General features: G+C 51.8%; 2 protein-coding genes across 5 annotated transcripts in view; one reads left to right on the top strand and one right to left on the bottom strand.

The window, feature by feature from the left end:
• The window catches only part of dennd1c (DENN domain containing 1C), a 107,645-nt gene extending 99,203 nt beyond the window's left edge, over nt 1-8,442 (top strand). For all 4 annotated transcript variants that reach the window (XM_069927453.1, XM_069927451.1, XM_069927452.1 and 1 more), the window contains one exon: nt 23-8,442. In XM_069927453.1, coding sequence (XP_069783554.1) covers nt 23-1,093 — 1,071 coding nt within the window. In that variant the 3' untranslated portion in view covers nt 1,094-8,442. The remainder of the gene's footprint in view (nt 1-22) is intronic.
• On the bottom strand, nt 5,112-26,947 carry LOC138758494 (protein crumbs homolog 3-like). The gene is made up of 3 exons (XM_069927468.1): nt 26,791-26,947; nt 8,219-8,268; nt 5,112-6,543 (listed from the first exon to the last, which is right to left on the bottom strand). Exons 1-3 carry the CDS (start codon nt 26,858-26,860, stop codon nt 6,349-6,351), a joined length of 315 nt encoding a protein of 104 aa, XP_069783569.1. The 5' UTR covers nt 26,861-26,947; the 3' UTR covers nt 5,112-6,348.
• Nucleotides 26,948-27,986: the final 1,039 nt, after the last annotated feature.

Below are 27,986 nucleotides of genomic sequence, written 5' to 3'. Positions count from 1 at the left end.
ATTTATGTCCCTGTGTCTGCAGGTGAAGTGTACTAACCCCAGCGAGGAGAACATCAACTGTAAGAGCAGGAGAGAGTCTGAGCCAGTGAGACCCCGGATGTGGCGTTTTGAGGGTTCCACAGAGTGTATGAAGTCCCTGTCAGCCTCGTTGGAGGAAACGTCAGACTTGTCTTCTGTGTCCACCAGCCAACCAGAGCTCGTAGATTCTGGGAGTCTTTCAAGTCATGATGAAAATAGAGGATCTCCCGAGTTGCAGCCTTTGGATTGCAACAATATTTCAGAGAGCCCTGGAGCATTGGAAGAGTCCCCTTCTGTCAAAGCCAATGAGAAGTGTACAGGGATTCACTGGGATAAAGGATCCTCACTAACACAACTCAGGGGAACATTAGCTGAAAACAGAGCCTCGGAGCTGGATGTGAGCAAGGCAAGAAATGGAATTTTGATTCAAGACTTGGGCCCCCACAGGGTGAGTGAGCAGAGAGGAGAATCCCAGCTCCACAAAGGGCAGGAAGTAGAGATGGAACAGGCTGCAACTCCCACACCTTGCTTGACAGGAAGACCTGATGGAGCCAGCAAGAATGAGCTGGCACCTCCACCCTCGCCGACCACAGGGCTGAGAGGTAGGCCAACATCGCAGGGTTTTGAAGGCAGGGCAGAAGACTCTGACCATACTATGAAGGAGGAAAGTTCCAGTGATCAGGACACTGAGCCTACTATACAGGCCTTCAGTGAGCTGGACTCTCCCAGAGGCCCCTTAGTCCCTGCCATCAGTGAAGAGGTAGCTGCCCCAAGCGAGCAATCAGTGTTGTCCTACTTTCAAGCTGGGGAGCAAAAGGCTGAGACCACCAGAGGAAAATTCCGCCCAACATCCTTTTTGGCACCTGGAGCCTTGAGCAGAGGTGGAAAAAATGAGTGCAAAGAAGAACCAGGCAAACACCTCCCCGAGACCTCCACCCATGTGAAGCTAGCAGATGAATCATCACCTGCGGAGCACACAGAACAGAAGCCCGTCTCTGCATTAGCAACAGAGAATGATCCAGGTATCACAACAACCAGAAAGGTGTCAGAGTTGAAAAAGAGATTCGAATCCTAGGACCTCAGCAACTTTTTCCCAATAGTGGTGGCCCAAGCTTCCTAAATGAACGAATATTAGTACCAATTATTGTGTAGCATCACTCTTCCCTGTCTCAAAATGGGCCACGTACTGTGTCCAATTAACACTCACCACAGAGAAAATGAATAGAAAGGTCAAGATGAGGCCATTTGATATGTGGTTTACTTTGTGCCATTGAATTACAGAAAAGCAAGCCTTTTTTTGGGACAGAACTGATGGGGAGGGTGGATGCGAGAGGGTGCTGACATTCAAAGGTTATCCAGAGTTATTTGGATTAGCGTATATGCCGTCATATAGGACGATTCGTGTATAGGTCGCCCCCTGGAATTTCCACCTAAAATGTTGGTTTTGAGCGATAACCTTTGAACAAGAAACCCTCCCCCCAAAAAAAGTCTGGCACTTACAACTAACCAGTGGATGCTGTTAAAAGCAAATCGCAATATTTTAAACACCAAATTATCATTTAAATTTTATTTGGATATTTTAAAATAAAGCTCTGTCAGCTCCCATACAGGCCATTTAAAGCCTGTACAGCAGTCCAGACCAGCGGAGTGCTGAGAATTCGCAAATAACTAACGGGGCATGCACGAGATTACGTCGGAGCCAGCCAGAAGATGCGACTTCATCGTCAAGGTAAGACATGGCATATAGGATGACCTGATTTTTTTTTTTTAAAGGTGAAAATTTTAAGGATCGTCCTATACAACTGCATATACAATATTCTAAATTGAGAGCAGCAGACGGGCCCAGTTGTAGTAAAAAGGTATCACAACAACCAGAAACAAGGCAGATTTTCCAATCCACAAATATGAGATAGAGGTGATAATGCAAACCAATTTAACAATGACTTAGTTTTAGCTATGTTCATATGAACAAAGCTTTGATGGTGGCAAGAAAACCTGGACAAAAAGCAGAGGGGGAAACTTTACTTTCACACATGTTGAAAAACCATGTTCTGCCAAACTGTTGCAAGCCTCTGATCGAGCTCAAACGGAGGATTGTGTCCAATTCTATTCTTTCAAGGATTCAAGGTTCGAAGTTGATTAACAGAATTGTACCCACACCAAGAATTCAGCTAAATGGAGGGATGTGAAGCTGGGATTGTTATTTTCTTTCTCTCCCCCCACCCCCAGCAGAAAAGATCACATGATTGTAGAAAATCAGAAAGGTCTTGCAAAAAATAGATATTTTAGCAATCACCCATTTCAAAATGGAACAATCACCACTCGATAATGAGTTCCAGGATGCGTAAATATTTATTAGGCATCAGGGAAAGAACTGGGATTAAATGGATAGTGCAGCCTGGATTGGCTGTATGGCTCCCATGTGGTGTTTGGCCTGCTGACCATAACAGGACCAGCTCTGTTCAGGTAGGAAATGTTCCATTAGAGAGAAATGTGTAACATCTTTCATAAGTTGAGGACATTTCAAACTACAACCAATCTTTTGAAGTATGAGCACTGTTATTCGACACATAGCAAGAAAAAAAATCTTTTTTTAAAAAAAGCAGTAAATGAGTGATAATTATTGACCTGTATGAAAATCTTCCTGCCTTCCCTACCACCCCCCAATTCACTTTTGAATTGATGGCTAAATGATAACATCATCTAAAATACTCCCTCTCCAATAGTGTGGCACCCTTGGTACTTTGTGGGGGCTGAAATCTCCTTCTAACACCTTCCTGATTTGGCCAAAAGCAATCGTCATGCAAGGTTAAGGACACAAATAACCCTCCTTCTACGCAGCAAGCCTAAATTGTAACTCATTTGCACATTTACTTCTGTACCACATCGGACGGAGTGACCCAGCTTCCTCAGTGTCTGATGCATTCCAAAAAAGGAAGTAAAACGTTCTCTATGCCTGTGGTTGGCTAGAATATTCGAAGGGAGAAGGGTGACGTACACTTGGATAGACAAAGACGGATTAGTCGTAGTCAGCACAGTTTTGTACATCTCACAAAGCTGATGGAGGTTTTTTGACGTGATCAAGGACAGAGCTGTAAATGTATATAAAAGTTTCAGCAAGGGATTTGATAAGGTTCCGTACTGTGGACTGCCCTAGCAGGTTAGATCGTTTGGGAGCCAAGGTGAGATCGCAAATTGAATAGAAAATTAGTTTCATTAGAAGGAAGCAGATGACGGAAGCCTGTGAGTAGCCACGTGCTACAGGGTTTGGTGTTGGGCCCATTGCTATTCATCTGATATCAATGATCCATATGAAAATGTACATGGACTGATTAACAAGTTTACAAATGATCCTAAAGTGACTAGTATTGGAGATGGTGAGGGGTGTTGCCAGGATCCTGACTGGTTGGGTAGGAGAAATGGTTGATTGAACTTGAGAGAGGAATGTGAGGTTTTGCATTTTGGAGGTTTAGTGTGACCTACACCAAGGGTGGCCAACCTTTTAATTTTTACAGCATGGTAACAGGCCATTTCAGCCCACGGGTCCGAGTCACATAATTAACCTACACCCCTAGAACATACTCGTGGGCCGAAATGGATTGTTAACATGCTGTATGTCTAAATTAAAAATTCAAAGGTTGGCCACCCCTGATCTACACAGTGAGTAGTAGGGATCTGGGGAGTGTTGCAGAGTAGAGGGATCTAGGCGGGCAGATACATAGTACCTTAAAAGTGGTAGATAGGGTGGTCAATAAGGCTCTCGGAGCATTGAGAATAGAAGCAAGGAGGTCAAATTGATTTGTACGAGATGATGGTGTGACCCCATTTGGAATACTGTGTTCAGTGCTACAGGAAAGATGTCAAGTTGGAGAGGGTGCAGAGAAGATTTACAAGGATGTTACCAGGATTCAAGGACCTGAGGGAGAGACTGACCAGGTAAAAGCATTATTCCTTGTAGCACAAGAGGATGAGGGATGATCTCAGAGGTCTTCAAAATCATGAGAACAGATTGGGTGAAAGCACATTCTTTTGTCCAAAGTAGCAGAATTGAGAACCCGGGGGACACAGGTTTAAGGTTGGGGGGAGGGGTAGAGAGATTTAATAGTAGCCTGAGGGGTGACTGTTTTTCTTTATACACACACATAAATTGGTGAGTGTATGCAATGGGCTGCTGGAGGTGGTTGTTGCAGGTACTATGCAGCTTCTAAGAAAAAAAATACACTGATAGATAGATAGGATAGGTTGAGGTTCAGATCCATAGAACAATTACAGATGGCGGAGCAGGCTCTATGGGCCAAAGGGCCTGTTCCCATTGCTGTATGACTGGAAATTGAGGGCAGTGGCAGTTGTTTGACCAATTGCAACTGATCTAATATAAAGATTGTAGATAAATGCCTGGAAAACACTGAATTAATTGAAATAGCCCAGTTGGTCAATCCATGCCATGGAAAAAAAAATCTTATCAGACTAAAAATTGGCACAAAAGATCATTTAAGAACCACTAAATCCAAAAAAATATTGAAATGGTCAGTTAAAAAAGGCTGGAGAATCATGGTTAGCGATCACCAATTGTTTCCCATATTTATAAAGATCAAAACTTTTTCCAGTTCTGATGAAAAGCACTCGAGTTGATTTACCAACTACTTCTCACCCTGCTTGGATGCTTCCAGCATTGTTTTTTAAATATATATTTATGATTTCCAGCATCTCAGATTTTTTGATTCAAATTGATCTGGAATTGATTATGTAGGAGGTTTGTGAAGACTTAACCTCCCAGCACAAGCATCAATTGAAACTGTGTTTAGACCCTAGTAACCTGGTCCATAGCAGAAAAAAAACCCATCAATTTATTAGCAAATAGAACTTTCATTGCTAATTTTTTAATCCTCAATACAAATTGACATTTTTGCAGTACACATGACGATTGTTCAACTGAATCAAAATTTATGGGTCAGGATCACTAGAGCTAGATTTTGTCCCCTTCAACTGAAAATATGACATGAAATTAAATTGAATGTCTTAATCAGGTTGCTACGTCGAGTTTCTCTTTGTCCAGCCCCTGCTGAGATGATAAATGCCCTCATTACAAAGAATCTGATTCTATTATTTATTGAAATTTTATAAAAACAGTGAACATGATTTTCTGAACAAATTTCATACTAGCTATGACAGTGTACAATTTCTTTAAAAATAAGGTGAAATACTAGAGGAAAAATATCTTAATGTGTTCAATTTCTGCAGTATTTCAGGCAGAGTTCAGATAGATAGCAGCAGTCTCTTGTCCCAATATAATCCAGTGTCCACACAACAAGCCTTAAAGAGATTTACATTTGCATTCTACTTCACGTGTTCCCATGCCAGCTAAAAGTAGTTGTGATCCAGAAAATGGGAATCTTGGAACGGGAGGTCTTTCATTTTAGGCTCATTTTTTAAAAATATAAATATTTAACTAGTGCAGAACAGTTACATCAAAATCAGTAACAGAAGAATGAGTTTCAAAATTTACAGTTGATGCATTAACATTTATCTTTACCACCTCAGCTGCAACCTGCATACCTTGGGATTCTTTGTGCACACATTGCTTTTTCACCCATCTTCCAGTGTCTGTCTCCACTTGGCTAAAAAGAGTCTACTAGGGGTACTCAGTGAAACGGTGTAGCAGGGGGACAGGCAAATGTAAAGCTGGTCCCACACCAGAGTCTGTGCCTCCTCACAACAGGTTAAACCAAAGAATCCTGGCAATCTTTTTTTTTAAATAACGTTTTTCATAGAAATTGAGGCAATGAAGGCCTCTCCTGTTGCCAAGAACACGATTGAAATCCATAACTTTCTACCAAGAACCATTAACTCATTGACACATCTTCATCGTATCAATGGGGAGGAAACAGGAATATTAGTGGAACTGCCAAGTTGTACTACTACCGAGACAAACTTTCCCCTCTGCACCGCGATTTCACCGATGGGACAGATGCTGTTTTGGTTCTGAGTCTATTTCTAATTTCAAGAATATGTACCACCAGTTGCAATTCAGCTCACCTCCCCTGTGCAACGATCGCCTTGGACCAATGATCCCCAAATCTGTTCTGATGTTATCACAGCAGATCAGTACAACTTTTGTGATGGTATCTTAGGGCATTGTTCCAGAGACGATCTTTAAAAGGTTTCTTGGTAAAAGGGAAATACTGTCAACTAATGAACTCCAAACTTTTACCCCCCCCACCATAAAGAGATCTATGCAAACGGTCAGAGAATCTCTCAAGGACATTCTTAAAGAAACAGACTTTGAGTATGACCGACTCCAGCAGTGGCATCTCTGTGGCGGGAGCTTGTCTAGATGAGCCTTTCCTCAGGTGGCAGCTTCAGCCCGTGATTAACCTGCGTTCGCGCTCCAATCTGCTCCTGTTGGCTTGGATTGTATGTACCCTCTTCCCTCCGCTTTCCCTTCAGCTTTACGATAACCACAGTGAGGAGGATGGCAATGAGCAAGACACCCCCGATCACGCAAGGGGCCGCAATGGCGGCAACCTGTTAAAATTCAGAATAACCACAGGTCAGTTAAGACACTTCCCCTCCAGTGTCCTCTATCCCAACATCACTAAGCCCACATTCCTCACAGTAATCCCTCTACACAGTGTGCTTATTGATACCGTTCGCTGACCTCCCACCCAATTCCTGACAAAAAGCAAACATCAATTCACAAAGTATTCCCCCAGTTCTCCCAGCATTTACTTCTCATTGTCCACACTGTCATTGGAGAGCTTCTCAACGACACTTCCACTGTATAAAGAAGGCACCCAATTCCAGCCAGGGACAGAAATGGTAAACACACAGCACAACAAAGATTTTCCTTCCTGAACACTTTCAGGTAATTTTATGGATTTTGAATTCCTTATCATGAACAACACCTTCAAATTTTTCATTTGTTTAAAGATACAACATGTTTTTGATTTCCTGTCATATTTTAAGTCTACTTCAAGCATATAAAACCATGAAGTACAACATGTCATTGAAAATTCATTTTCTACGTTTGCACTTGGACGTCCTCCCTGCTGATCTTGGTGTGGTCAGTGACGAACACAGTGAAAGGTTTCACCAGGACATTGCGACCATGGAAAAGCAGTATCAGGGCAACTGGAATCCATCAATGCTGGCCGACTATTGCTGGACACTGACATGAGAGGCATCAGATGCTGTGTACAAATGAAAATCAGCAGCAAAACATTTTTTGATCAGTTGAACTAATGCAATATGTCAGCATCATTATGCAATTGGACATGCTAAATTCAATCAAAGTTAATTTAATGTTTCTCCAACTTCCTACATGATACAGCAAATCTGAAATTATCTTTGTGTTCAGCTTGAAGTTGTCTATCATAATCCCCAATTTTTTTTCAGGAAGCCAACCTTTTGAAAAGATTTGTTGTCCAGTGTAACCATTCATCCCTCCCAGACTTGAAGCAAGTCAGGTGGCCACAGGCCTGGCATTGGCCAGAAACCACTGGACACAGGTTGATCCAGACCTGCACAATCCAAGACTTTGTCTGGAAGGGAGTTCATGAGTACAGGAATCTCCAAAGAGCCAGGGGTCATTTTACGAGAGGATTACACTTCTCACAGTACAAGACAAACCAGCATTTGTCTACAATTATGGTTTTCAGACTGCAGGCATGTAACGGCACAATCAAGGAATTTTGCCGCTACACGGGCCGTCTTAAAAGGAATGTGCGGGAATTTTGAGTCAATTCCTGCACCGGTGATTTATCCTGCAGGACCCCGACAACTTTTTGGAGGAAGCCTGCAGTGTAAATCGTACCAGAAAAATTCATTGACGGTCACCCACTCTGCTGCACTCAGGGACTTTCAGTCCGCAGTGTGAACAACCACACGAGTAGTAATTATGTTAATTTTTTCAGCCAAAAAAAACATTAATAATGCAACAGAAGCACCAAGAATATAGACATCTTGGAAATGTCTCACACCTGCACAACATTCCACTCTGGTAATTGTTATCAGCATTTTCAATGACAATGAGGCAGCGGCCACAGCAGCGACCCCACCTTTACCTGAAGACGTAGCAAAATAAAACAAGACATTAAACCCCTATAAAAACCTAACCTTCACTCAATACTCCAAGGATGAAGCTGCCAACATGCATGACATTAAACCTCGATGGGTAACAAAGTTTAAAAAAACGACTTACTGGCACTTTGGATTCCATCGTTGTTGTGCTTGGCGAAGTTGTGTTATTCTCTGTGATGAAAAGTTCAAAGGATTTTTGTTTAAAAAATGTATCAACTGGAACTGAACATTTAAAAAGCTGCATACACTGAAATCTGAGTAGAACACCGTGATTGAAGTAAAAAGACATCACTGGTCAAACAGTATATTTTATGTAGCGAAGATAAAGATACATAACTAACGTTTCATCTTTGAGCCATTCATCAAGGTATGAACAAAATGTAGACAGGCATCCGAACAAAATGGTGTGGGGGAGGGGAAAAGTGAGGAGCACGGACTCACAGGCAAGAGGTTTTAACTACAAGTAGTCCCTTCTTACGACCGTAATTGTGACTGAAGGATTGGTCATATTTCAGAATGGATGTAACCATACAACAATGACAGCACGGAAACAGGCCAATTTGGCCCTTCTAGTTCGCACTGAATAGGTAATAGGTGAATAAGGGAGGGAGGGCACACCAGTAAACAGGGGGAGGGGGGATGGCTCTGAATGGAAGGCTGGAGGAAAGATGACAGGGGGATGGGGAAGAGAGGGAGAAGAGTGAGTGGTCTAGCAGCAACTGGAGGTCAGTGTTAACCCTATCCCATTGGAGAGGGCCCAGATGCAAAATTAGGTGCTGGTCCACCAAGTTATGGGTGGTCTTGGTTTGACAGTATGAGGCCATCGTGGGATCTGAAATCTGTAGCTCTCGGCAATCGAGCAACAACTGTTAAAAGAGAGAGTCAATGTTTCAGGTCAAAGACTGGTGTCTATTTCTCTTTCCCTGGATGCTGTCTAATTTGCTAAGATTCCGTGAATCTCATTTATGATGACAAAACTGAAAGCTATTCAGTCCATCAGGCCATGCTAGTTCTCAGGGGAGCAACACCCTCAGTCAATACCCCTTCTGCTTATTTTCTTGCACCCTTCTAACATCAACTCTGTCATATTCCCATCAACACCCCTCTGGGATCGGAAATAGAAAGTGTCCCCGGGCAGAAGCAGGATGGATTCAGGAAGGGAACGGCGTGTTTGACAAAATTGCTGGTGCTCTTAGAGGATCAGGGTAGATCCTCGATCCAGATCCTGGGGGGAGATCTGAATCAGCAGTGTGCTCTCCTGAGGAACGAAAGACACCGACTTTTCTTTAAGCCATTTCCCTTTATTTGTTATCAGGCCCGTGGGGGATCCAGGAGCTCTCCGAACATACAAACATGTGGTTTTAAATTCTCCAACGTTATCTGATATTAATCAATCTCAAAACAGTCACCTTCTTGGCAGCAAACATCATCCCATCAGCATTAAGCAATGATGTGTTCATACATGACTCACCATATTGTGGACCAATTACACAGACTCCAAGGTATTTCCAGTTTTGATTCTCTCCCCACCCCCCACCCCAACTCATTTCATTTAAATCACATGATTCCAGAGAGAAACAAAACTGTCAGAAATTCATCAAGTAAGACCACCGGTACTAGGACAACCCACATTCCAGAGTGTTTGCTGTCCTTGGTCAGAATCAGAATTTATTGTCACGAACAAGTCACAAAATTCGATGTTTTGTGACAGCGTCACATTCATATAAACTGTATTACCACAATAAATAAAAATAGTGCATGAAAATTCAAAGTCAGGCGGTGACCTTGGTTCATTGATCATTCAGGAATCTGATGGCAGCGGGGAAGAAGCTGCCAAGGGCTCATCTTCAGGCTCCTGTACCTTTTCCCTGAGAGCAGCAGAGTGAAGAGGGCATGGCCAGAGTGGTGGGGATCCTGGAGGGTAGAACTGTTTTCTTAAGACACCACCTTGATGGAGTCTGGTGTCCATGATGTCGCAGGCTGAGTTAACAACCTTCTGGAGTTTTTTTTCTTGTCTTGAACATTGGCACCTCTACACCAGAGTGATGCAATCAGCCAGGATGTTCTCCACGGTCCACCTGTAGAAGTTTTCTGGAGTCTTCTGTGACATACCGAATCTCCTCAAACATCTCACAAAGTTTAGCCGCTGGAAAGCCACATTTGCAATTGCATTGACATGAGGAGAACTATAGAATTTCAATCTATCTGCAAATGTCCCAGCATAAGCATTAACCAACTTGTTGGTTAATTAATTAAGAGAAAGAATCTATAGGATAGAGGGGATCAGGTGGATTTGTGTACTTGGATTTCCTGAAAGTGTTCTGTAAGGTGCTGTGTAGAAGACTTATCCATAAGATAAAGATGCGTGGAGTTGGGGGTAACGTGTTAGCATAGAAAGAGCATAAGCCAACCAATAGAAAGCAGAGAGTTGGGATAAATGGGTGCTTCTCTGGTTGACAATCCTTGACGAGTGGCATGCCTTAGGGGTCAGTGCAAGGCCCACAACTGCTCACTATATACAGTTAGTCCCTGACCCTTCAACTTGCGTACATGCGACCAAAAAAGAAACACCGTATAAATACTTGCAAATATAAAAATTACACTCTTGGGGTGAAAGTAGGAACCCATCTATGGTCAACAGCACCTATGGCAGTGCCACCTATGCCCACCTATGATGGGCAACCTCACATGAGAGCTGGCCTTGGTGGCCGCCGTGTTGTATTTGACGAATGATAAAACGTCCATTTAGAGAGATGATACGTTGGTCAGAACTGAACAGGGTCGTAAGTCGGGGAATACCTGTATACTGTACGTGTGTGTTATTGGATGCGGGGACCTGGTGTGATCCATCCAGGTTTTCTGACCACACTAAATTGGGTGGAGAAGCAAATTGTGCAGAAGGTGATGCAGGGAGCTTGCAAATAGATGTAGACAGAAAAGGTGAGCAAAGGTCTGGCAGATTGAGTATAATGGTGGGCCACATCACATTTAAGGGGAGGGGGCACAGACTGAAATCATAACATTTTTAATTTAGTCAGTAGGAGAGAAGTGCAGAAGAAACCAACTAAACTTGACAGCTTCACAAGGAAGGGGGCCCATAAACTTTGTGCAGAGATCCCAAGGAGGCCAAAGTCAGAAAGAAAAGGTTGAGAATGGCTGATGTAAAGAGGCCTGGGAGTGTATGAAGCTAGCTGGCTGGAGCAAAAGGTATTCAAGGAGTAAAAGGAACATTTAAGGGCAGAGAGGTTCTGCTGCAACTGTATAGGATATTGGTGAGGTCGCACCACATCGACAGTTCTGGTTTCAACTTTTGAGAAAGGGAATACTGGCTTGGATGATGGTGTGGAGAAGGTGCACAGAGACGAGGTTAGCCTGTGAGGAGAAAGCAAGTTGCCTGGGACTGTACTCATTGAATTCTGATTTATGAGAGAAAATCTTATAGGGATAGATAAAATTATGAAAGGGAATGATAAGATAGAGGCAGGAAAGTAGTTTCCACTGGTAGGTGAGATGATAACTTGGGGACAAGGCCTCAAGATTTGGGGGAGCAGGTTTAGGACAGAGGTTAAAAAAAAAATTATTTCCCACCAAAGAGAAGTAAACCTGTGGATTCTCCGCTTCTATCAATAGGAGAAAGAGTCTCTTTAGAGTCACTGAGTGTCCATGGATTCAACTCCAGCGTTCCCACAGACACCTGTTAAATCCATTGGCAACCAGAGCTCCAGGTTCAAACCTGCATTCCCACTCCCACCCCCTAGCCAATGTTCCCACAGTAACTCCCTGGTTTACTCTTCCATCTCCATCAACTTCTCTCCATGAGATGCAACATCCGTCCTTCTACCTTTACTTCTTTCCCACTATCCAGGGAGGCAAATGCACCTCGCGGTGCCGATCACTTGCATAATTTAGTGAGCTGGGTTCAGTGCTCACAATGTCATCCCCTCAGCATGGAAGGAACCAAATGCAGAATGGACGAACATCTTCCCTCAGTTTGGGGAAAGTAATTAGCACCATACAAGACTGAGTCAATGACCATCTTCAGCAGCAGAGACTCATTGATATTCAAAAGCGTTTAGCATCAACGTACTGGGAGTCACCACTGTCCAGAAATATATTTGGACCAGACATAAACATTATGGACAAATGCAAGTCAGGAGTTCGGTTTATTGAAATTAATGGGTCATTGTTCATCTTCCCATAGTCTTTTGGAGAGCATGCCTTTGTTTGGAGAATGAGGCTCCAATCTCACAAAGAGCTCAACACGATCAATGAGAAGGCCACCCTCTTGTAGCCAATCCATTACTCTCAATATTCACTGCCCCCTCCATGGACACACAGCGGCTACAGTTCACAACAAAATGTACAGCAGTGAGCTGCCCAGGCAATTTCAGCATCAACTCCATCACGTGGAGCCAGAGTGGGGGTCATTGGAATACAAACTGCATGCTCCGCCTCGGTTAGTTGGACCAAGGGACACCTGCAGCAATGCTCTGCAACTGAGACAATTGGCCTTGAAAAATCACAGCATCCACACCACTCCTGGATAAGGAAGGGGTGGGGTGTCGAGTACCAGTCTCTTCTGTGGCAGGAGGGGGTTTTCCCCACTGTCCACACCTCCGTCCTAAACCTGCTCCCCCAAATCTTGAGGCTAATTCTCAGTGTCTCAGGTGGGATATTGTCGCAGGAGCCCTAATGCTCCCTTTTGTAGCTCAGAAAGCTGGCAGGCTAAATGTATCAAAAGGAGAGCATTTAGTTGGAGTAAGCCCAATCCAAAACTCAAGTCCAGAGAATAAATTGTTCGCTCGGGGAAAAATAAAATGTTAAATTAATGATTAAAGCATTGACTGCCCTTTTTCATCTTGATCGTTACATTTTTTATTTGAAAAAGAGCCGTCTAACCTCTTCACCTTCACCACTGACTCACTCCACAATTATTTCCTTCAAAGGAGGGATAAAGGAGACCAGGTAACAATCTCCAGAGAGAGATAGGCAGACAACGAAGAACAGTCACAAAGAGAGCAATAGAGAGTGTTTAACAGATGGCATACACAAAGGAAAAGGCCCACATTTGAAAGCATCAACTCAAGTCACATCAGGTTAAGGAGTATCGGTTGATTCGAGGAATTCAGAGCAGTCACTGCTGCCCCCAGTATTTCAGATTCCTTTTCTGTATTTTCAGAACTTCTTGTTTTAAATTATTGAGCATGAATAAGCTCCAGGCAGGAAGCTCAGTTCAAAGTTCCAAGAGACCAGACCATTTCAAGCCGCATTTAACAGTTTACATGCATTATGTGAAGCTTGTTAGAGGTCAGTTTGTAATTTTATTAAACATTATAAAATGCAACAAAATAGTTGCTGCTCCCTTCCCTCAGACTTTGCTTCCTCGTTGCTGACTCAAACAGCAGTTTCACATTACCAATCACATTCTCCACATTTTGGACTTTTGAGTTTCAGTAACCTATTAAACTGATTAAAGCATCACTGCCCTGCCAACTTTTTCCACATGAGAGAGAGAGAGAGAGAGTGTCAGGGAGAGAGAGAGAGGGTGTGAGGGCGAGAGAGAGAGGGTGTGAGGGCGAGAGAGAGAGGGTGTGAGGGCGAGAGAGAGAGGGTGTGAGGGCGAGAGAGAGAGGGTGTGAGGGCGAGAGAGAGAGGGTGTGAGGGCGAGAGAGAGAGGGTGTGAGGGCGAGAGAGAGAGGGTGTGAGGGCGAGAGAGAGAGGGTGTGAGGGCGAGAGAGAGAGGGTGTGAGGGCGAGAGAGAGAGGGTGTGAGGGCGAGAGAGAGAGGGTGTGAGGGCGAGAGAGAGAGGGTGTGAGGGCGAGAGAGAGAGGGTGTGAGGGCGAGAGAGAGAGGGTGTGAGGGCGAGAGAGAGAGGGTGTGAGGGCGAGAGAGAGAGGGTGTGAGGGCGAGAGAGAGAGGGTGTGAGGGCGAGAGAGAGAGGGTGTGAGGGCGAGAGAGAGAGGGTGTGAGGGCGAGAGAGAGAGGGTGTGAGGGCGAGAGAGAGAGGGTGTGAGGGCGAGAGAGAGAGGGTGTGAGGGCGAGAGAGAGAGGGTGTGAGGGCGAGAGAGAGAGGGTGTGAGGGCGAGAGAGAGAGGGTGTGAGGGCGAGAGAGAGAGGGTGTGAGGGCGAGAGAGAGAGGGTGTGAGGGCGAGAGAGAGAGGGTGTGAGGGCGAGAGAGAGAGGGTGTGAGGGCGAGAGAGAGAGGGTGTGAGGGCGAGAGAGAGAGGGTGTGAGGGCGAGAGAGAGAGGGTGTGAGGGCGAGAGAGAGAGGGTGTGAGGGCGAGAGAGAGAGGGTGTGAGGGCGAGAGAGAGAGGGTGTGAGGGCGAGAGAGAGAGGGTGTGAGGGCGAGAGAGAGAGGGTGTGAGGGCGAGAGAGAGAGGGTGTGAGGGCGAGAGAGAGAGGGTGTGAGGGCGAGAGAGAGAGGGTGTGAGGGCGAGAGAGAGAGGGTGTGAGGGCGAGAGAGAGAGGGTGTGAGGGCGAGAGAGAGAGGGTGTGAGGGCGAGAGAGAGAGGGTGTGAGGGCGAGAGAGAGAGGGTGTGAGGGCGAGAGAGAGAGGGTGTGAGGGCGAGAGAGAGAGGGTGTGAGGGCGAGAGAGAGAGGGTGTGAGGGCGAGAGAGAGAGGGTGTGAGGGCGAGAGAGAGAGGGTGTGAGGGCGAGAGAGAGAGGGTGTGAGGGCGAGAGAGAGAGGGTGTGAGGGCGAGAGAGGGTGTGAGGGCGAGAGAGGGTGTGAGGGCGAGAGAGGGTGTGAGGGCGAGAGAGGGTGTGAGGGCGAGAGAGGGTGTGAGGGCGAGAGAGGGTGTGAGGGCGAGAGAGGGTGTGAGGGCGAGAGAGGGTGTGAGGGCGAGAGAGGGTGTGAGGGCGAGAGAGGGTGTGAGGGCGAGAGAGGGTGTGAGGGCGAGAGAGGGTGTGAGGGCGAGAGAGGGTGTGAGGGCGAGAGAGGGTGTGAGGGCGAGAGAGGGTGTGAGGGCGAGAGAGGGTGTGAGGGCGAGAGAGGGTGTGAGGGCGAGAGAGGGTGTGAGGGCGAGAGAGGGTGTGAGGGCGAGAGAGGGTGTGAGGGCGAGAGAGGGTGTGAGGGCGAGAGAGGGTGTGAGGGCGAGAGAGGGTGTGAGGGCGAGAGAGGGTGTGAGGGCGAGAGAGGGTGTGAGGGCGAGAGAGGGTGTGAGGGCGAGAGAGGGTGTGAGGGCGAGAGAGGGTGTGAGGGCGAGAGAGGGTGTGAGGGCGAGAGAGGGTGTGAGGGCGAGAGAGGGTGTGAGGGCGAGAGAGGGTGTGAGGGCGAGAGAGGGTGTGAGGGCGAGAGAGGGTGTGAGGGCGAGAGAGGGTGTGAGGGCGAGAGAGGGTGTGAGGGCGAGAGAGGGTGTGAGGGCGAGAGAGGGTGTGAGGGCGAGAGAGGGTGTGAGGGCGAGAGAGGGTGTGAGGGCGAGAGAGGGTGTGAGGGCGAGAGAGGGTGTGAGGGCGAGAGAGGGTGTGAGGGCGAGAGAGGGTGTGAGGGCGAGAGAGGGTGTGAGGGCGAGAGAGGGTGTGAGGGCGAGAGAGGGTGTGAGGGCGAGAGAGGGTGTGAGGGCGAGAGAGGGTGTGAGGGCGAGAGAGGGTGTGAGGGCGAGAGAGGGTGTGAGGGCGAGAGAGGGTGTGAGGGCGAGAGAGGGTGTGAGGGCGAGAGAGGGTGTGAGGGCGAGAGAGGGTGTGAGGGCGAGAGAGGGTGTGAGGGCGAGAGAGGGTGTGAGGGCGAGAGAGGGTGTGAGGGCGAGAGAGGGTGTGAGGGCGAGAGAGGGTGTGAGGGCGAGAGAGGGTGTGAGGGCGAGAGAGGGTGTGAGGGCGAGAGAGGGTGTGAGGGCGAGAGAGGGTGTGAGGGCGAGAGAGGGTGTGAGGGCGAGAGAGGGTGTGAGGGCGAGAGAGGGTGTGAGGGCGAGAGAGGGTGTGAGGGCGAGAGAGGGTGTGAGGGCGAGAGAGGGTGTGAGGGCGAGAGAGGGTGTGAGGGCGAGAGAGGGTGTGAGGGCGAGAGAGGGTGTGAGGGCGAGAGAGGGTGTGAGGGCGAGAGAGGGAGTGAGGGCGAGAGAGGGAGTGAGGGCGAGAGAGGGATGTGAGGGCGAGAGAGGGAGTGAGGGCGAGAGAGGGAGTGAGGGCGAGAGAGGGAGTGAGGGCGAGAGAGGGAGTGAGGGCGAGAGAGGGAGTGAGGGCGAGAGAGGGAGTGAGGGCGAGAGAGGGAGTGAGGGCGAGAGAGGGAGTGTGAGGGCGAGAGAGGGTGTGAGGGCGAGAGAGGGTGTGAGGGCGAGAGAGGGTGTGAGGGCGAGAGAGGGTGTGAGGGCGAGAGAGGGTGTGAGGGCGAGAGAGGGTGTGAGGGCGAGAGAGGGTGTGAGGGCGAGAGAGGGTGTGAGGGCGAGAGAGGGTGTGAGGGCGAGAGAGGGTGTGAGGGCGAGAGAGGGTGTGAGGGCGAGAGAGGGTGTGAGGGCGAGAGAGGGTGTGAGGGCGAGAGAGGGTGTGAGGGCGAGAGAGGGTGTGAGGGCGAGAGAGGGTGTGAGGGCGAGAGAGGGTGTGAGGGCGAGAGAGGGTGTGAGGGCGAGAGAGGGTGTGAGGGCGAGAGAGGGTGTGAGGGCGAGAGAGGGTGTGAGGGCGAGAGAGGGTGTGAGGGCGAGAGAGGGTGTGAGGGCGAGAGAGGGTGTGAGGGCGAGAGAGGGAGTGAGGGCGAGAGAGGGAGTGAGGGCGAGAGAGGGAGTGAGGGCGAGAGAGGGAGTGAGGGCGAGAGAGGGAGTGAGGGCGAGAGAGGGAGTGAGGGCGAGAGAGGGAGTGAGGGCGAGAGAGGGAGTGAGGGCGAGAGAGGGAGTGAGGGCGAGAGAGGGAGTGAGGGCGAGAGAGGGAGTGAGGGCGAGAGAGGGAGTGAGGGCGAGAGAGGGTGTGAGGGCGAGAGAGGGTGTGAGGGCGAGAGAGGGAGTGAGGGCGAGAGAGGGTGTGAGGGCGAGAGAGGGTGTGAGGGCGAGAGAGGGTGTGAGGGCGAGAGAGGGTGTGAGGGCGAGAGAGGGTGTGAGGGCGAGAGAGGGTGTGAGGGCGAGAGAGGGTGTGAGGGCGAGAGAGGGTGTGAGGGCGAGAGAGGGTGTGAGGGCGAGAGAGGGTGTGAGGGCGAGAGAGGGTGTGAGGGCGAGAGAGGGTGTGAGGGCGAGAGAGGGTGTGAGGGCGAGAGAGGGTGTGAGGGCGAGAGAGGGTGTGAGGGCGAGAGAGGGTGTGAGGGCGAGAGAGGGTGTGAGGGCGAGAGAGGGTGTGAGGGCGAGAGAGGGTGTGAGGGCGAGAGAGGGTGTGAGGGCGAGAGAGGGTGTGAGGGCGAGAGAGGGTGTGAGGGCGAGAGAGGGTGTGAGGGCGAGAGAGGGTGTGAGGGCGAGAGAGGGTGTGAGGGCGAGAGAGGGTGTGAGGGCGAGAGAGGGTGTGAGGGCGAGAGAGGGTGTGAGGGCGAGAGAGGGTGTGAGGGCGAGAGAGGGTGTGAGGGCGAGAGAGGGTGTGAGGGCGAGAGAGGGTGTGAGGGCGAGAGAGGGTGTGAGGGCGAGAGAGGGTGTGAGGGCGAGAGAGGGTGTGAGGGCGAGAGAGGGTGTGAGGGCGAGAGAGGGTGTGAGGGCGAGAGAGGGTGTGAGGGCGAGAGAGGGTGTGAGGGCGAGAGAGGTGTGAGGGCGAGAGAGGGTGTGAGGGCGAGAGAGGGTGTGAGGGCGAGAGAGGGTGTGAGGGCGAGAGAGGGTGTGAGGGCGAGAGAGGGTGTGAGGGCGAGAGAGGGTGTGAGGGCGAGAGAGGGTGTGAGGGCGAGAGAGGGTGTGAGGGCGAGAGAGGGTGTGAGGGCGAGAGAGGGTGTGAGGGCGAGAGAGGGTGTGAGGGCGAGAGAGGGTGTGAGGGCGAGAGAGGGTGTGAGGGCGAGAGAGGGTGTGAGGGCGAGAGAGGGTGTGAGGGCGAGAGAGGGTGTGAGGGCGAGAGAGGGTGTCGAGGGCGAGAGAGGGTGTCGAGGCGAGAGAGGGTGTCAGGGAGGGAGAGAGGGTGTCAGGGAGGGAGAGAGGGTGTCAGGGAGGGAGAGAGGGTGTCAGGGAGGGAGAGAGGGTGTCAGGGAGGGAGAGAGGGTGTCAGGGAGGGAGAGAGGGTGTCAGGGAGGGAGAGAGGGTGTCAGGGAGGGAGAGAGGGTGTCAGGGAGGGAGAGAGGGTGTCAGGGAGGGAGAGAGGGTGTCAGGGAGGGAGAGAGGGTGTCAGGGAGGGAGAGAGGGTGTCAGGGAGGGAGAGAGGGTGTCAGGGAGGGAGAGAGGGTGTCAGGGAGGGAGAGAGGGTGTCAGGGAGGGAGAGAGGGTGTCAGGGAGGGAGAGAGGGTGTCAGGGAGGGAGAGAGGGTGTCAGGGAGGGAGAGAGGGTGTCAGGGAGGGAGAGAGGGTGTCAGGGAGGGAGAGAGGGTGTCAGGGAGGGAGAGAGGGTGTCAGGGAGGGAGAGAGGGTGTCAGGGAGGGAGAGAGGGTGTCAGGGAGGGAGAGAGGGTGTCAGGGAGGGAGAGAGGGTGTCAGGGAGGGAGAGAGGGTGTCAGGGAGGGAGAGAGGGTGTCAGGGAGGGAGAGAGGGTGTCAGGGAGGGAGAGAGGGTGTCAGGGAGGGAGAGAGGGTGTCAGGGAGGGAGAGAGGGTGTCAGGGAGGGAGAGAGGGTGTCAGGGAGGGAGAGAGGGTGTCAGGGAGGGAGAGAGGGTGTCAGGGAGGGAGAGAGGGTGTCAGGGAGGGAGAGAGGGTGTCAGGGAGGGAGAGAGGGTGTCAGGGAGGGAGAGAGGGTGTCAGGGAGGGAGAGAGGGTGTCAGGGAGGGAGAGAGGGTGTCAGGGAGGGAGAGAGGGTGTCAGGGAGGGAGAGAGGGTGTCAGGGAGGGAGAGAGGGTGTCAGGGAGGGAGAGAGGGTGTCAGGGAGGGAGAGAGGGTGTCAGGGAGGGAGAGAGGGTGTCAGGGAGGGAGAGAGGGTGTCAGGGAGGGAGAGAGGGTGTCAGGGAGGGAGAGAGGGTGTCAGGGAGGGAGAGAGGGTGTCAGGGAGGGAGAGAGGGTGTCAGGGAGGGAGAGAGGGTGTCAGGGAGGGAGAGAGGGTGTCAGGGAGGGAGAGAGGGTGTCAGGGAGGGAGAGAGGGTGTCAGGGAGGGAGAGAGGGTGTCAGGGAGGGAGAGAGGGTGTCAGGGAGGGAGAGAGGGTGTCAGGGAGGGAGAGAGGGTGTCAGGGAGGGAGAGAGGGTGTCAGGGAGGGAGAGAGGGTGTCAGGGAGGGAGAGAGGGTGTCAGGGAGGGAGAGAGGGTGTCAGGGAGGGAGAGAGGGTGTCAGGGAGGGAGAGAGGGTGTCAGGGAGGGAGAGAGGGTGTCAGGGAGGGAGAGAGGGTGTCAGGGAGGGAGAGAGGGTGTCAGGGAGGGAGAGAGGGTGTCAGGGAGGGAGAGAGGGTGTCAGGGAGGGAGAGAGGGTGTCAGGGAGGGAGAGAGGGTGTCAGGGAGGGAGAGAGGGTGTCAGGGAGGGAGAGAGGGTGTCAGGGAGGGAGAGAGGGTGTCAGGGAGGGAGAGAGGGTGTCAGGGAGGGAGAGAGGGTGTCAGGGAGGGAGAGAGGGTGTCAGGGAGGGAGAGAGGGTGTCAGGGAGGGAGAGAGGGTGTCAGGGAGGGAGAGAGGGTGTCAGGGAGGGAGAGAGGGTGTCAGGGAGGGAGAGAGGGTGTCAGGGAGGGAGAGAGGGTGTCAGGGAGGGAGAGAGGGTGTCAGGGAGGGAGAGAGGGTGTCAGGGAGGGAGAGAGGGTGTCAGGGAGGGAGAGAGGGTGTCAGGGAGGGAGAGAGGGTGTCAGGGAGGGAGAGAGGGTGTCAGGGAGGGAGAGGGGTGTCAGGGAGGGAGAGAGGGTGTCAGGGCGGAGAGAGGGTGTCAGGGCGAGAGAGGGTGTCAGGGCGAGAGAGGGTGTCAGGGCGAGAGAGGGTGTCAGGGCGAGAGAGGGTGTCAGGGCGAGAGAGGGTGTCAGGGCGAGAGAGGGTGTCAGGGCGAGAGAGGGTGTCAGGGCGAGAGAGGGTGTCAGGGCGAGAGAGGGGTGTCAGGGCGAGAGGGGGTGTCAGGGCGAGAGGGGGTGTCAGGGCGAGAGGGGGTGTCAGGGCGAGAGGGGGTGTCAGGGCGAGAGGGGGTGTCAGGGCGAGAGGGGGTGTCAGGGCGAGAGGGGGTGTCAGGGCGAGAGGGGGTGTCAGGGCGAGAGGGGGTGTCAGGGCGAGAGGGGGTGTCAGGGCGAGAGGGGGTGTCAGGGCGAGAGGGGGTGTCAGGGCGAGAGGGGGTGTCAGGGCGAGAGGGGGTGTCAGGGCGAGAGGGGGTGTCAGGGCGAGAGGGGGTGTCAGGGCGAGAGGGGGTGTCAGGGCGAGAGGGGGTGTCAGGGCGAGAGGGGGTGTCAGGGCGAGAGGGGGTGTCAGGGCGAGAGAGGGTGTCAGGGCGAGAGAGGGGTGTCAGGGCGAGAGAGGGTGTCAGGGCGAGAGAGGGTGTCAGGGCGAGAGAGGGTGTCAGGGCGAGAGAGGGTGTCAGGGCGAGAGAGGGTGTCAGGGCGAGAGAGGGTGTCAGGGCGAGAGAGGGTGTCAGGGCGAGAGAGGGTGTCAGGGCGAGAGAGGGTGTCAGGGCGAGAGAGGGTGTCAGGGCGAGAGGGGGTGTCAGGGCGAGAGGGGGTGTCAGGGCGAGAGGGGGTGTCAGGGCGAGAGGGGGTGTCAGGGCGAGAGGGGGTGTCAGGGAGGGAGAGGGGGTGTCAGGGAGGAGAGGGGGTGTCAGGGCGAGAGAGGGTGTCAGGGCGAGAGAGGGTGTCAGGGCGAGAGAGGGTGTCAGGGCGAGAGAGGGTGTCAGGGCGAGAGAGGGTGTCAGGGCGAGAGAGGGTGTCAGGGCGAGAGAGGGTGTCAGGGCGAGAGAGGGTGTCAGGGCGAGAGAGGGTGTCAGGGCGAGAGAGGGTGTCAGGGAGGGAGAGAGGGTGTCAGGGAGGGAGAGAGGGTGTCAGGGAGGGAGAGAGGGTGTCAGGGAGGGAGAGAGGGTGTCAGGGAGGGAGAGAGGGTGTCAGGGAGGGAGAGAGGGTGTCAGGGAGGGAGAGAGGGTGTCAGGGAGGGAGAGAGGGTGTCAGGGAGGGAGAGAGGGTGTCAGGGAGGGAGAGAGGGTGTCAGGGAGGGAGAGAGGGTGTCAGGGAGGGAGAGAGGGTGTCAGGGAGGGAGAGAGGGTGTCAGGGAGGGAGAGAGGGTGTCAGGGAGGGAGAGAGGGTGTCAGGGAGGGAGAGAGGGTGTCAGGGAGGGAGAGAGGGTGTCAGGGAGGGAGAGAGGGTGTCAGGGAGGGAGAGAGGGTGTCAGGGAGGGAGAGAGGGTGTCAGGGAGGGAGAGAGGGTGTCAGGGAGGGAGAGAGGGTGTCAGGGAGGGAGAGAGGGTGTCAGGGAGGGAGAGAGGGTGTCAGGGAGGGAGAGAGGGTGTCAGGGAGGGAGAGAGGGTGTCAGGGAGGGAGAGAGGGTGTCAGGGAGGGAGAGAGGGTGTCAGGGAGGGAGAGAGGGTGTCAGGGAGGGAGAGAGGGTGTCAGGGAGGGAGAGAGGGTGTCAGGGAGGGAGAGAGGGTGTCAGGGAGGGAGAGAGGGTGTCAGGGAGGGAGAGAGGGTGTCAGGGAGGGAGAGAGGGTGTCAGGGAGGGAGAGAGGGTGTCAGGGAGGGAGAGAGGGTGTCAGGGAGGGAGAGAGGGTGTCAGGGAGGGAGAGAGGGTGTCAGGGAGGGAGAGAGGGTGTCAGGGAGGGAGAGAGGGTGTCAGGGAGGGAGAGAGGGTGTCAGGGAGGGAGAGAGGGTGTCAGGGAGGGAGAGAGGGTGTCAGGGAGGGAGAGAGGGTGTCAGGGAGGGAGAGAGGGTGTCAGGGAGGGAGAGAGGGTGTCAGGGAGGGAGAGAGGGTGTCAGGGAGGGAGAGAGGGTGTCAGGGAGGGAGAGAGGGTGTCAGGGAGGGAGAGAGGGTGTCAGGGAGGGAGAGAGGGTGTCAGGGAGGGAGAGAGGGTGTCAGGGAGGGAGAGAGGGTGTCAGGGAGGGAGAGAGGGTGTCAGGGAGGGAGAGAGGGTGTCAGGGAGGGAGAGAGGGTGTCAGGGAGGGAGAGAGGGTGTCAGGGAGGGAGAGAGGGTGTCAGGGAGGGAGAGAGGGTGTCAGGGAGGGAGAGAGGGTGTCAGGGAGGGAGAGAGGGTGTCAGGGAGGGAGAGAGGGTGTCAGGGAGGGAGAGAGGGTGTCAGGGAGGGAGAGAGGGTGTCAGGGAGGGAGAGAGGGTGTCAGGGAGGGAGAGAGGGTGTCAGGGAGGGAGAGAGGGTGTCAGGGAGGGAGAGAGGGTGTCAGGGAGGGAGAGAGGGTGTCAGGGAGGGAGAGAGGGTGTCAGGGAGGGAGAGAGGGTGTCAGGGAGGGAGAGAGGGTGTCAGGGAGGGAGAGAGGGTGTCAGGGAGGGAGAGAGGGTGTCAGGGAGGGAGAGAGGGTGTCAGGGAGGGAGAGAGGGTGTCAGGGAGGGAGAGAGGGTGTCAGGGAGGGAGAGAGGGTGTCAGGGAGGGAGAGAGGGTGTCAGGGAGGGAGAGAGGGTGTCAGGGAGGGAGAGAGGGTGTCAGGGAGGGAGAGAGGGTGTCAGGGAGGGAGAGAGGGTGTCAGGGAGGGAGAGAGGGTGTCAGGGAGGGAGAGAGGGTGTCAGGGAGGGAGAGAGGGTGTCAGGGAGGGAGAGAGGGTGTCAGGGAGGGAGAGAGGGTGTCAGGGAGGGAGAGAGGGTGTCAGGGAGGGAGAGAGGGTGTCAGGGAGGGAGAGAGGGTGTCAGGGAGGGAGAGAGGGTGTCAGGGAGGGAGAGAGGGTGTCAGGGAGGGAGAGAGGGTGTCAGGGAGGGAGAGAGGGTGTCAGGGAGGGAGAGAGGGTGTCAGGGAGGGAGAGAGGGTGTCAGGGAGGGAGAGAGGGTGTCAGGGAGGGAGAGAGGGTGTCAGGGAGGGAGAGAGGGTGTCAGGGAGGGAGAGAGGGTGTCAGGGAGGGAGAGAGGGTGTCAGGGAGGGAGAGAGGGTGTCAGGGAGGGAGAGAGGGTGTCAGGGAGGGAGAGAGGGTGTCAGGGAGGGAGAGAGGGTGTCAGGGAGGGAGAGAGGGTGTCAGGGAGGGAGAGAGGGTGTCAGGGAGGGAGAGAGGGTGTCAGGGAGGGAGAGAGGGTGTCAGGGAGGGAGAGAGGGTGTCAGGGAGGGAGAGAGGGTGTCAGGGAGGGAGAGAGGGTGTCAGGGAGGGAGAGAGGGTGTCAGGGAGGGAGAGAGGGTGTCAGGGAGGGAGAGAGGGTGTCAGGGAGGGAGAGAGGGTGTCAGGGAGGGAGAGAGGGTGTCAGGGAGGGAGAGAGGGTGTCAGGGAGGGAGAGAGGGTGTCAGGGAGGGAGAGAGGGTGTCAGGGAGGGAGAGAGGGTGTCAGGGAGGGAGAGAGGGTGTCAGGGAGGGAGAGAGGGTGTCAGGGAGGGAGAGAGGGTGTCAGGGAGGGAGAGAGGGTGTCAGGGAGGGAGAGAGGGTGTCAGGGAGGGAGAGAGGGTGTCAGGGAGGGAGAGAGGGTGTCAGGGAGGGAGAGAGGGTGTCAGGGAGGGAGAGAGGGTGTCAGGGAGGGAGAGAGGGTGTCAGGGAGGGAGAGAGGGTGTCAGGGAGGGAGAGAGGGTGTCAGGGAGGGAGAGAGGGTGTCAGGGAGGGAGAGAGGGTGTCAGGGAGGGAGAGAGGGTGTCAGGGAGGGAGAGAGGGTGTCAGGGAGGGAGAGAGGGTGTCAGGAGGGAGAGAGGGTGTCAGGGAGGGAGAGAGGGTGTCAGGGAGGGAGAGAGGGTGTCAGGGAGGGAGAGAGGGTGTCAGGGAGGGAGAGAGGGTGTCAGGGAGGGAGAGAGGGTGTCAGGGAGGGAGAGAGGGTGTCAGGGAGGGAGAGAGGGTGTCAGGGAGGGAGAGAGGGTGTCAGGGAGGGAGAGAGGGTGTCAGGGAGGGAGAGAGGGTGTCAGGGAGGGAGAGAGGGTGTCAGGGAGGGAGAGAGGGTGTCAGGGAGGGAGAGAGGGTGTCAGGGAGGGAGAGAGAGTGTCAGGGAGGGAGAGAGAGACTGTCAGGGAGGGAGAGAGAGACTGTCAGGGTGAGATTCTGAGAGATCAGAACATCGATTTTTTCTTCCCTTTGCTAATTGCAGCAAAAAGATGTATTTCTCTTACACCATGCACATCTTTTCAAGACATTCCAAAGAAAGCACTTTACATCTAATAAAGATCTTTTTTATATGCAAGTTGCATTGTAATATAGATGATGCGAGATTATTGAAATGTGAATGAATGGCAAGATGGTCTTGTTCTGTGATGTTGATGTAGTGATAACTACATCATAATGCTTCATGGTCTTTACGGCCACAAGAACTTTGACAAAGCCCCTGATCAAAGTCAGATTCAAACAACAGCACCCGTGTCAAGGTGGCATCACTGCATTGCAACATCAGTCCAGGTTCTGTGCACCAGTCTTTGGGTTGAAGCTTGGTCCCGAAACCATTAGATTTCATGAGGGGAACTTGTGCTACCTGGTCACAGCTGTCTGCACCTCTCTCCAGTCAGGTAATCCAAGTCCTTGGTTCACAAACGAGTTGGACAGAAATGGATAATGAGCTGCAAGGAGATTGGGGCAGTTGCTGAGTGTGCTTGGAGTCTCAAAGAAAGCCCATCAGCACCTCTACTTCCTCAGGAGTTTGCTGAGGTTTGGTACGACACCGGAAACCCTGGCAAATTTCTACAGATGTGTGGTGGAAAGTGTTCTGACCAGATGCATCACGGTCTGGTACAGGGGACACCAATACCCCTGAGCATAAAGCCTTCCAATGCTAGTGGTCCTAGCCCAAGACATCACAGATAAAATCCTCCACGCCTTCGAGAACATCCACAGGGAACGCTGCCATTGGAGAGCAGCAGCAATGATCAAGGATCCCAACCATCAACACACACTCTGTCCTCGCTTCTCCCATCAGGAAAGAGATCTCGGTGCCACAAGGCTCATCCCACCAGGTTCACAAACAGCTGCTCCCCCTCCACCATCAAACCCCTCAACAACAAACTCATCAGGGACTCATTTCAGGACCTTTACTTGTGCGCTTTATTGATTTTTGTTTTCTCTCTGTATCGCAGTCTGTTTGTTTACATTATTATCTGTTTACATGTGTTCGCTTTTGCACTGCCCATAAGGGTAATTCTGCCTCACCCACAGGAAAAAGAATCTCAGGGTTCTATGTGATGTCATTCATGTATGTACTCTGACAATAAATCTGAAATACTCCTCTGGAGAACGGGCTCGCAAAGAATGCCTTCAAAATGGAAGGCAAGAATGATAAGAAAATTATCTTTGAAAGCAGAGGAGGAAGAAGTAATCTGCTGGGGGAACAGCATCAATAAGGGAGAGAGACAGGTCGTCATCTCAGGTCAGAATTCTCCACCTAATGACTTTAATGAAGGGTTCCAACCCAAAATGTCGACCCTTCTTTTTCTCCCACTGATGATGTTCAAGTGTCCGATTTTAAATTTTATTAAAGGTGAACTTTGATTGTCCAAATACTTCTCAACCTTAACCGTTCAATTTACCATTGCCACATGCGATGCCACTGCATTCTACCCTGGATGACCAACCTGTTGGCCCAGAGTCTGCACAGAAATGGTCCACATCATTCGGAGTACCAACTCTCTCTTCATCTTGCTGAAGCGGTGGCACGGTTGGCATAGCAGTTAGCGGAACACCTTTACAGCGCCCACGATCAGGACTGGGGTTTGACTCCCATGTAAGGAGTTTGTACGCTCTCCCTGTGGCTGTGTGGGTTTTTCCCTGGGGGCTCCGGTTTCCTCCCAACGTTCAAAGCGTACTGGGGGTGTGCGCTAATTGGGCATAAATTGGGCGGCACGGACTCGTGGGCTGTTACTGTGCTGCATGTCCAAATTTTTTTTAATATAAATTAAAATTTTGTTAATTTCAATTCGCACAAAAGCAACAGCTTAAATTTACACTCTGGGTTAACTTAAATTAAAGGCCAGAAAAACATAGCAGTTTCTCAGCTTTGACCATCAGTAGAATAATGAAGGAATTTCAAGGACAAACCGGTGCTCGTGTAATACGATACTAATAGTGCATTGATTAATCACAGTGAAGACCTTCCACAGACATTAGTGCCAGACTGGGATACAAAAACAGTGAGGCACTGTGGAAGGCACTCCCCCCCACCCCACCAATGATGGAGAGCTACAGATCCCTCCCAATTCCTTGTGGTCCACACACATCAAATATCCAGTTGATCAACTCAGATCTTATGACTGTAAGATATAGCAGAAGTAGGCCATTCGGCACTCCATATCCACTTCAACATTCCATCATGAGCTGATCCATTCTCCCACTCAGGCCCACTCCCCTGGATTCTCCCCATAACCATTGATACCTTGTCTATTCAGATACCTATCAATCTCTGCCTTTAATACACCAAACAACCTACCTCCGCAACTGCCCGTGACAGCATATTCCAGAGGTTCACCACTCTCTGGGTAAACAAAATTCTTCTGCATCTTAAATGGGCTCTCCTCAAACCCTCTTGTCCTTGACTCCATTACCATGAGAAATAACTTTGCCACATCAACTCTCTCCAGGCCTTTCAACTGTACCTTTACATCTCCCTTTCATCTACCCCCACCATACCAGCCCCATTGCCCCAAACTCCAAACGATAAGAAGCCCATCAATACTACTAACCTGCAAAGCTTTTGCCAGAGGCTGTTACACCCAGCAGAGTGACAATGAGAAGATGCTGCAACTTTTCCATCACTGCTGAGGACCCCTGGCCTTCAGAGCTGGTGACACTCAGTGGAGATAGCTCTGAGCATCACAAGATTCCAGCCGTACCAAGGGTGAAGGCCAGGCCAAGCACTTTGATCTATTCTGATAGAATCTGATCTGGTCCAACTGAATACTGTCCAGCTGCGGTATGAGGGCTTCACTGCAATATACATTTGATGCTTCCTCAGGAAGACGGACATAGGTCGTAGGAAATCTACATCCCACCTGGATTCAAAACACAAACAAGAATCACGATGCATTCAAAATCCTAGAAGATCCATTAACCATTCCAGTTCCAGTCCTTCAGAAGGGAGAGAGAAGCGATACAACATTGATAAATCTTGACAGTGCCAGAGTAACAACCCAAGTTTCAACGTGGACAAGGCAAAGGAGATGATCGTGGAATTCAGGGGCACCAGGAACGACCACCCTCCACTATGCATGGACATCTCTACAGTGGAGAGCACTGAGTTCCTTGGAGTTCACTTAACTCGTGACTTATCATGAGCACACATCTCCTCACTTGTCAGGAAGGCGCAAAAGCAACTGCACTTCCTGATAAGACTGAACGGGGAAGGCGACTGGGAATTAATGATGATGGCAGCATGATTAGTGGAGTGATTAATGCAACTGGTGTTACTGTGCCAGCGACTGAGGTTCGAATTTAAATTCTGTAACTTTCGGGAATTACCTGGTTAAAGTGAACTTTATATAATTAAGGAGTATAATACTGATTCTTTTCAAATTACTTTACATTTTGTCTTTTAAACTGTTTATTCTTAATGCAGGTGTATTAGTTAGGCATTGTGAAAGGAAGTCTCAGACAACCGGAAAATTCACAAATCCGGCATCCACAATTCCAGTAGATGCCAGATACCAGGGATTTCACAGTATCTGTCAAATAAAAGAAAATTATCCTGGTCTTCTTTGGAATATTGCAGGGGTGAGGGGTGGGGGGTGGGTGACTTGTGAGCAAATCTTAGGAATTCTCTATCCCACAGGCTTTTGGAGACAAGGTCATTGGCAGTATTTTAGAAGTAAATATTTTCTTCGAAAAAAAATCACTGGGTTGAGAGCTATGTGGAGCAGGAGGATAGAAGCCCAATGCAGTT

The sequence above is a fragment of the Narcine bancroftii genome, chromosome 3, assembly GCF_036971445.1.
Source record: "Narcine bancroftii isolate sNarBan1 chromosome 3, sNarBan1.hap1, whole genome shotgun sequence".
Taxonomy (NCBI): Eukaryota; Metazoa; Chordata; class Chondrichthyes; order Torpediniformes; family Narcinidae; genus Narcine; species Narcine bancroftii.
The sequence above is the reverse complement of the archived record's forward strand: the minus strand, read 5'-3'. Positions and strand labels throughout refer to the sequence as shown.

Coding starts and splice junctions, on each gene's coding strand:
- LOC138758494 (XM_069927468.1), bottom strand. CDS start 26,860: ATGGAAAAGTTGCAGCATCTTCTCATTGTCACTCTGCTGGGTGTAACA. Junction 8,269..26,790: donor CTCTGGCAAAAGCTTTGCAG/GTTAGTAGTATT, acceptor TTTTCATCACAG/AGAATAACACAACTTCGCCA. Junction 6,544..8,218: donor CGATGGAATCCAAAGTGCCA/GTAAGTCGTTTT, acceptor GAATTTTAACAG/GTTGCCGCCATTGCGGCCCC.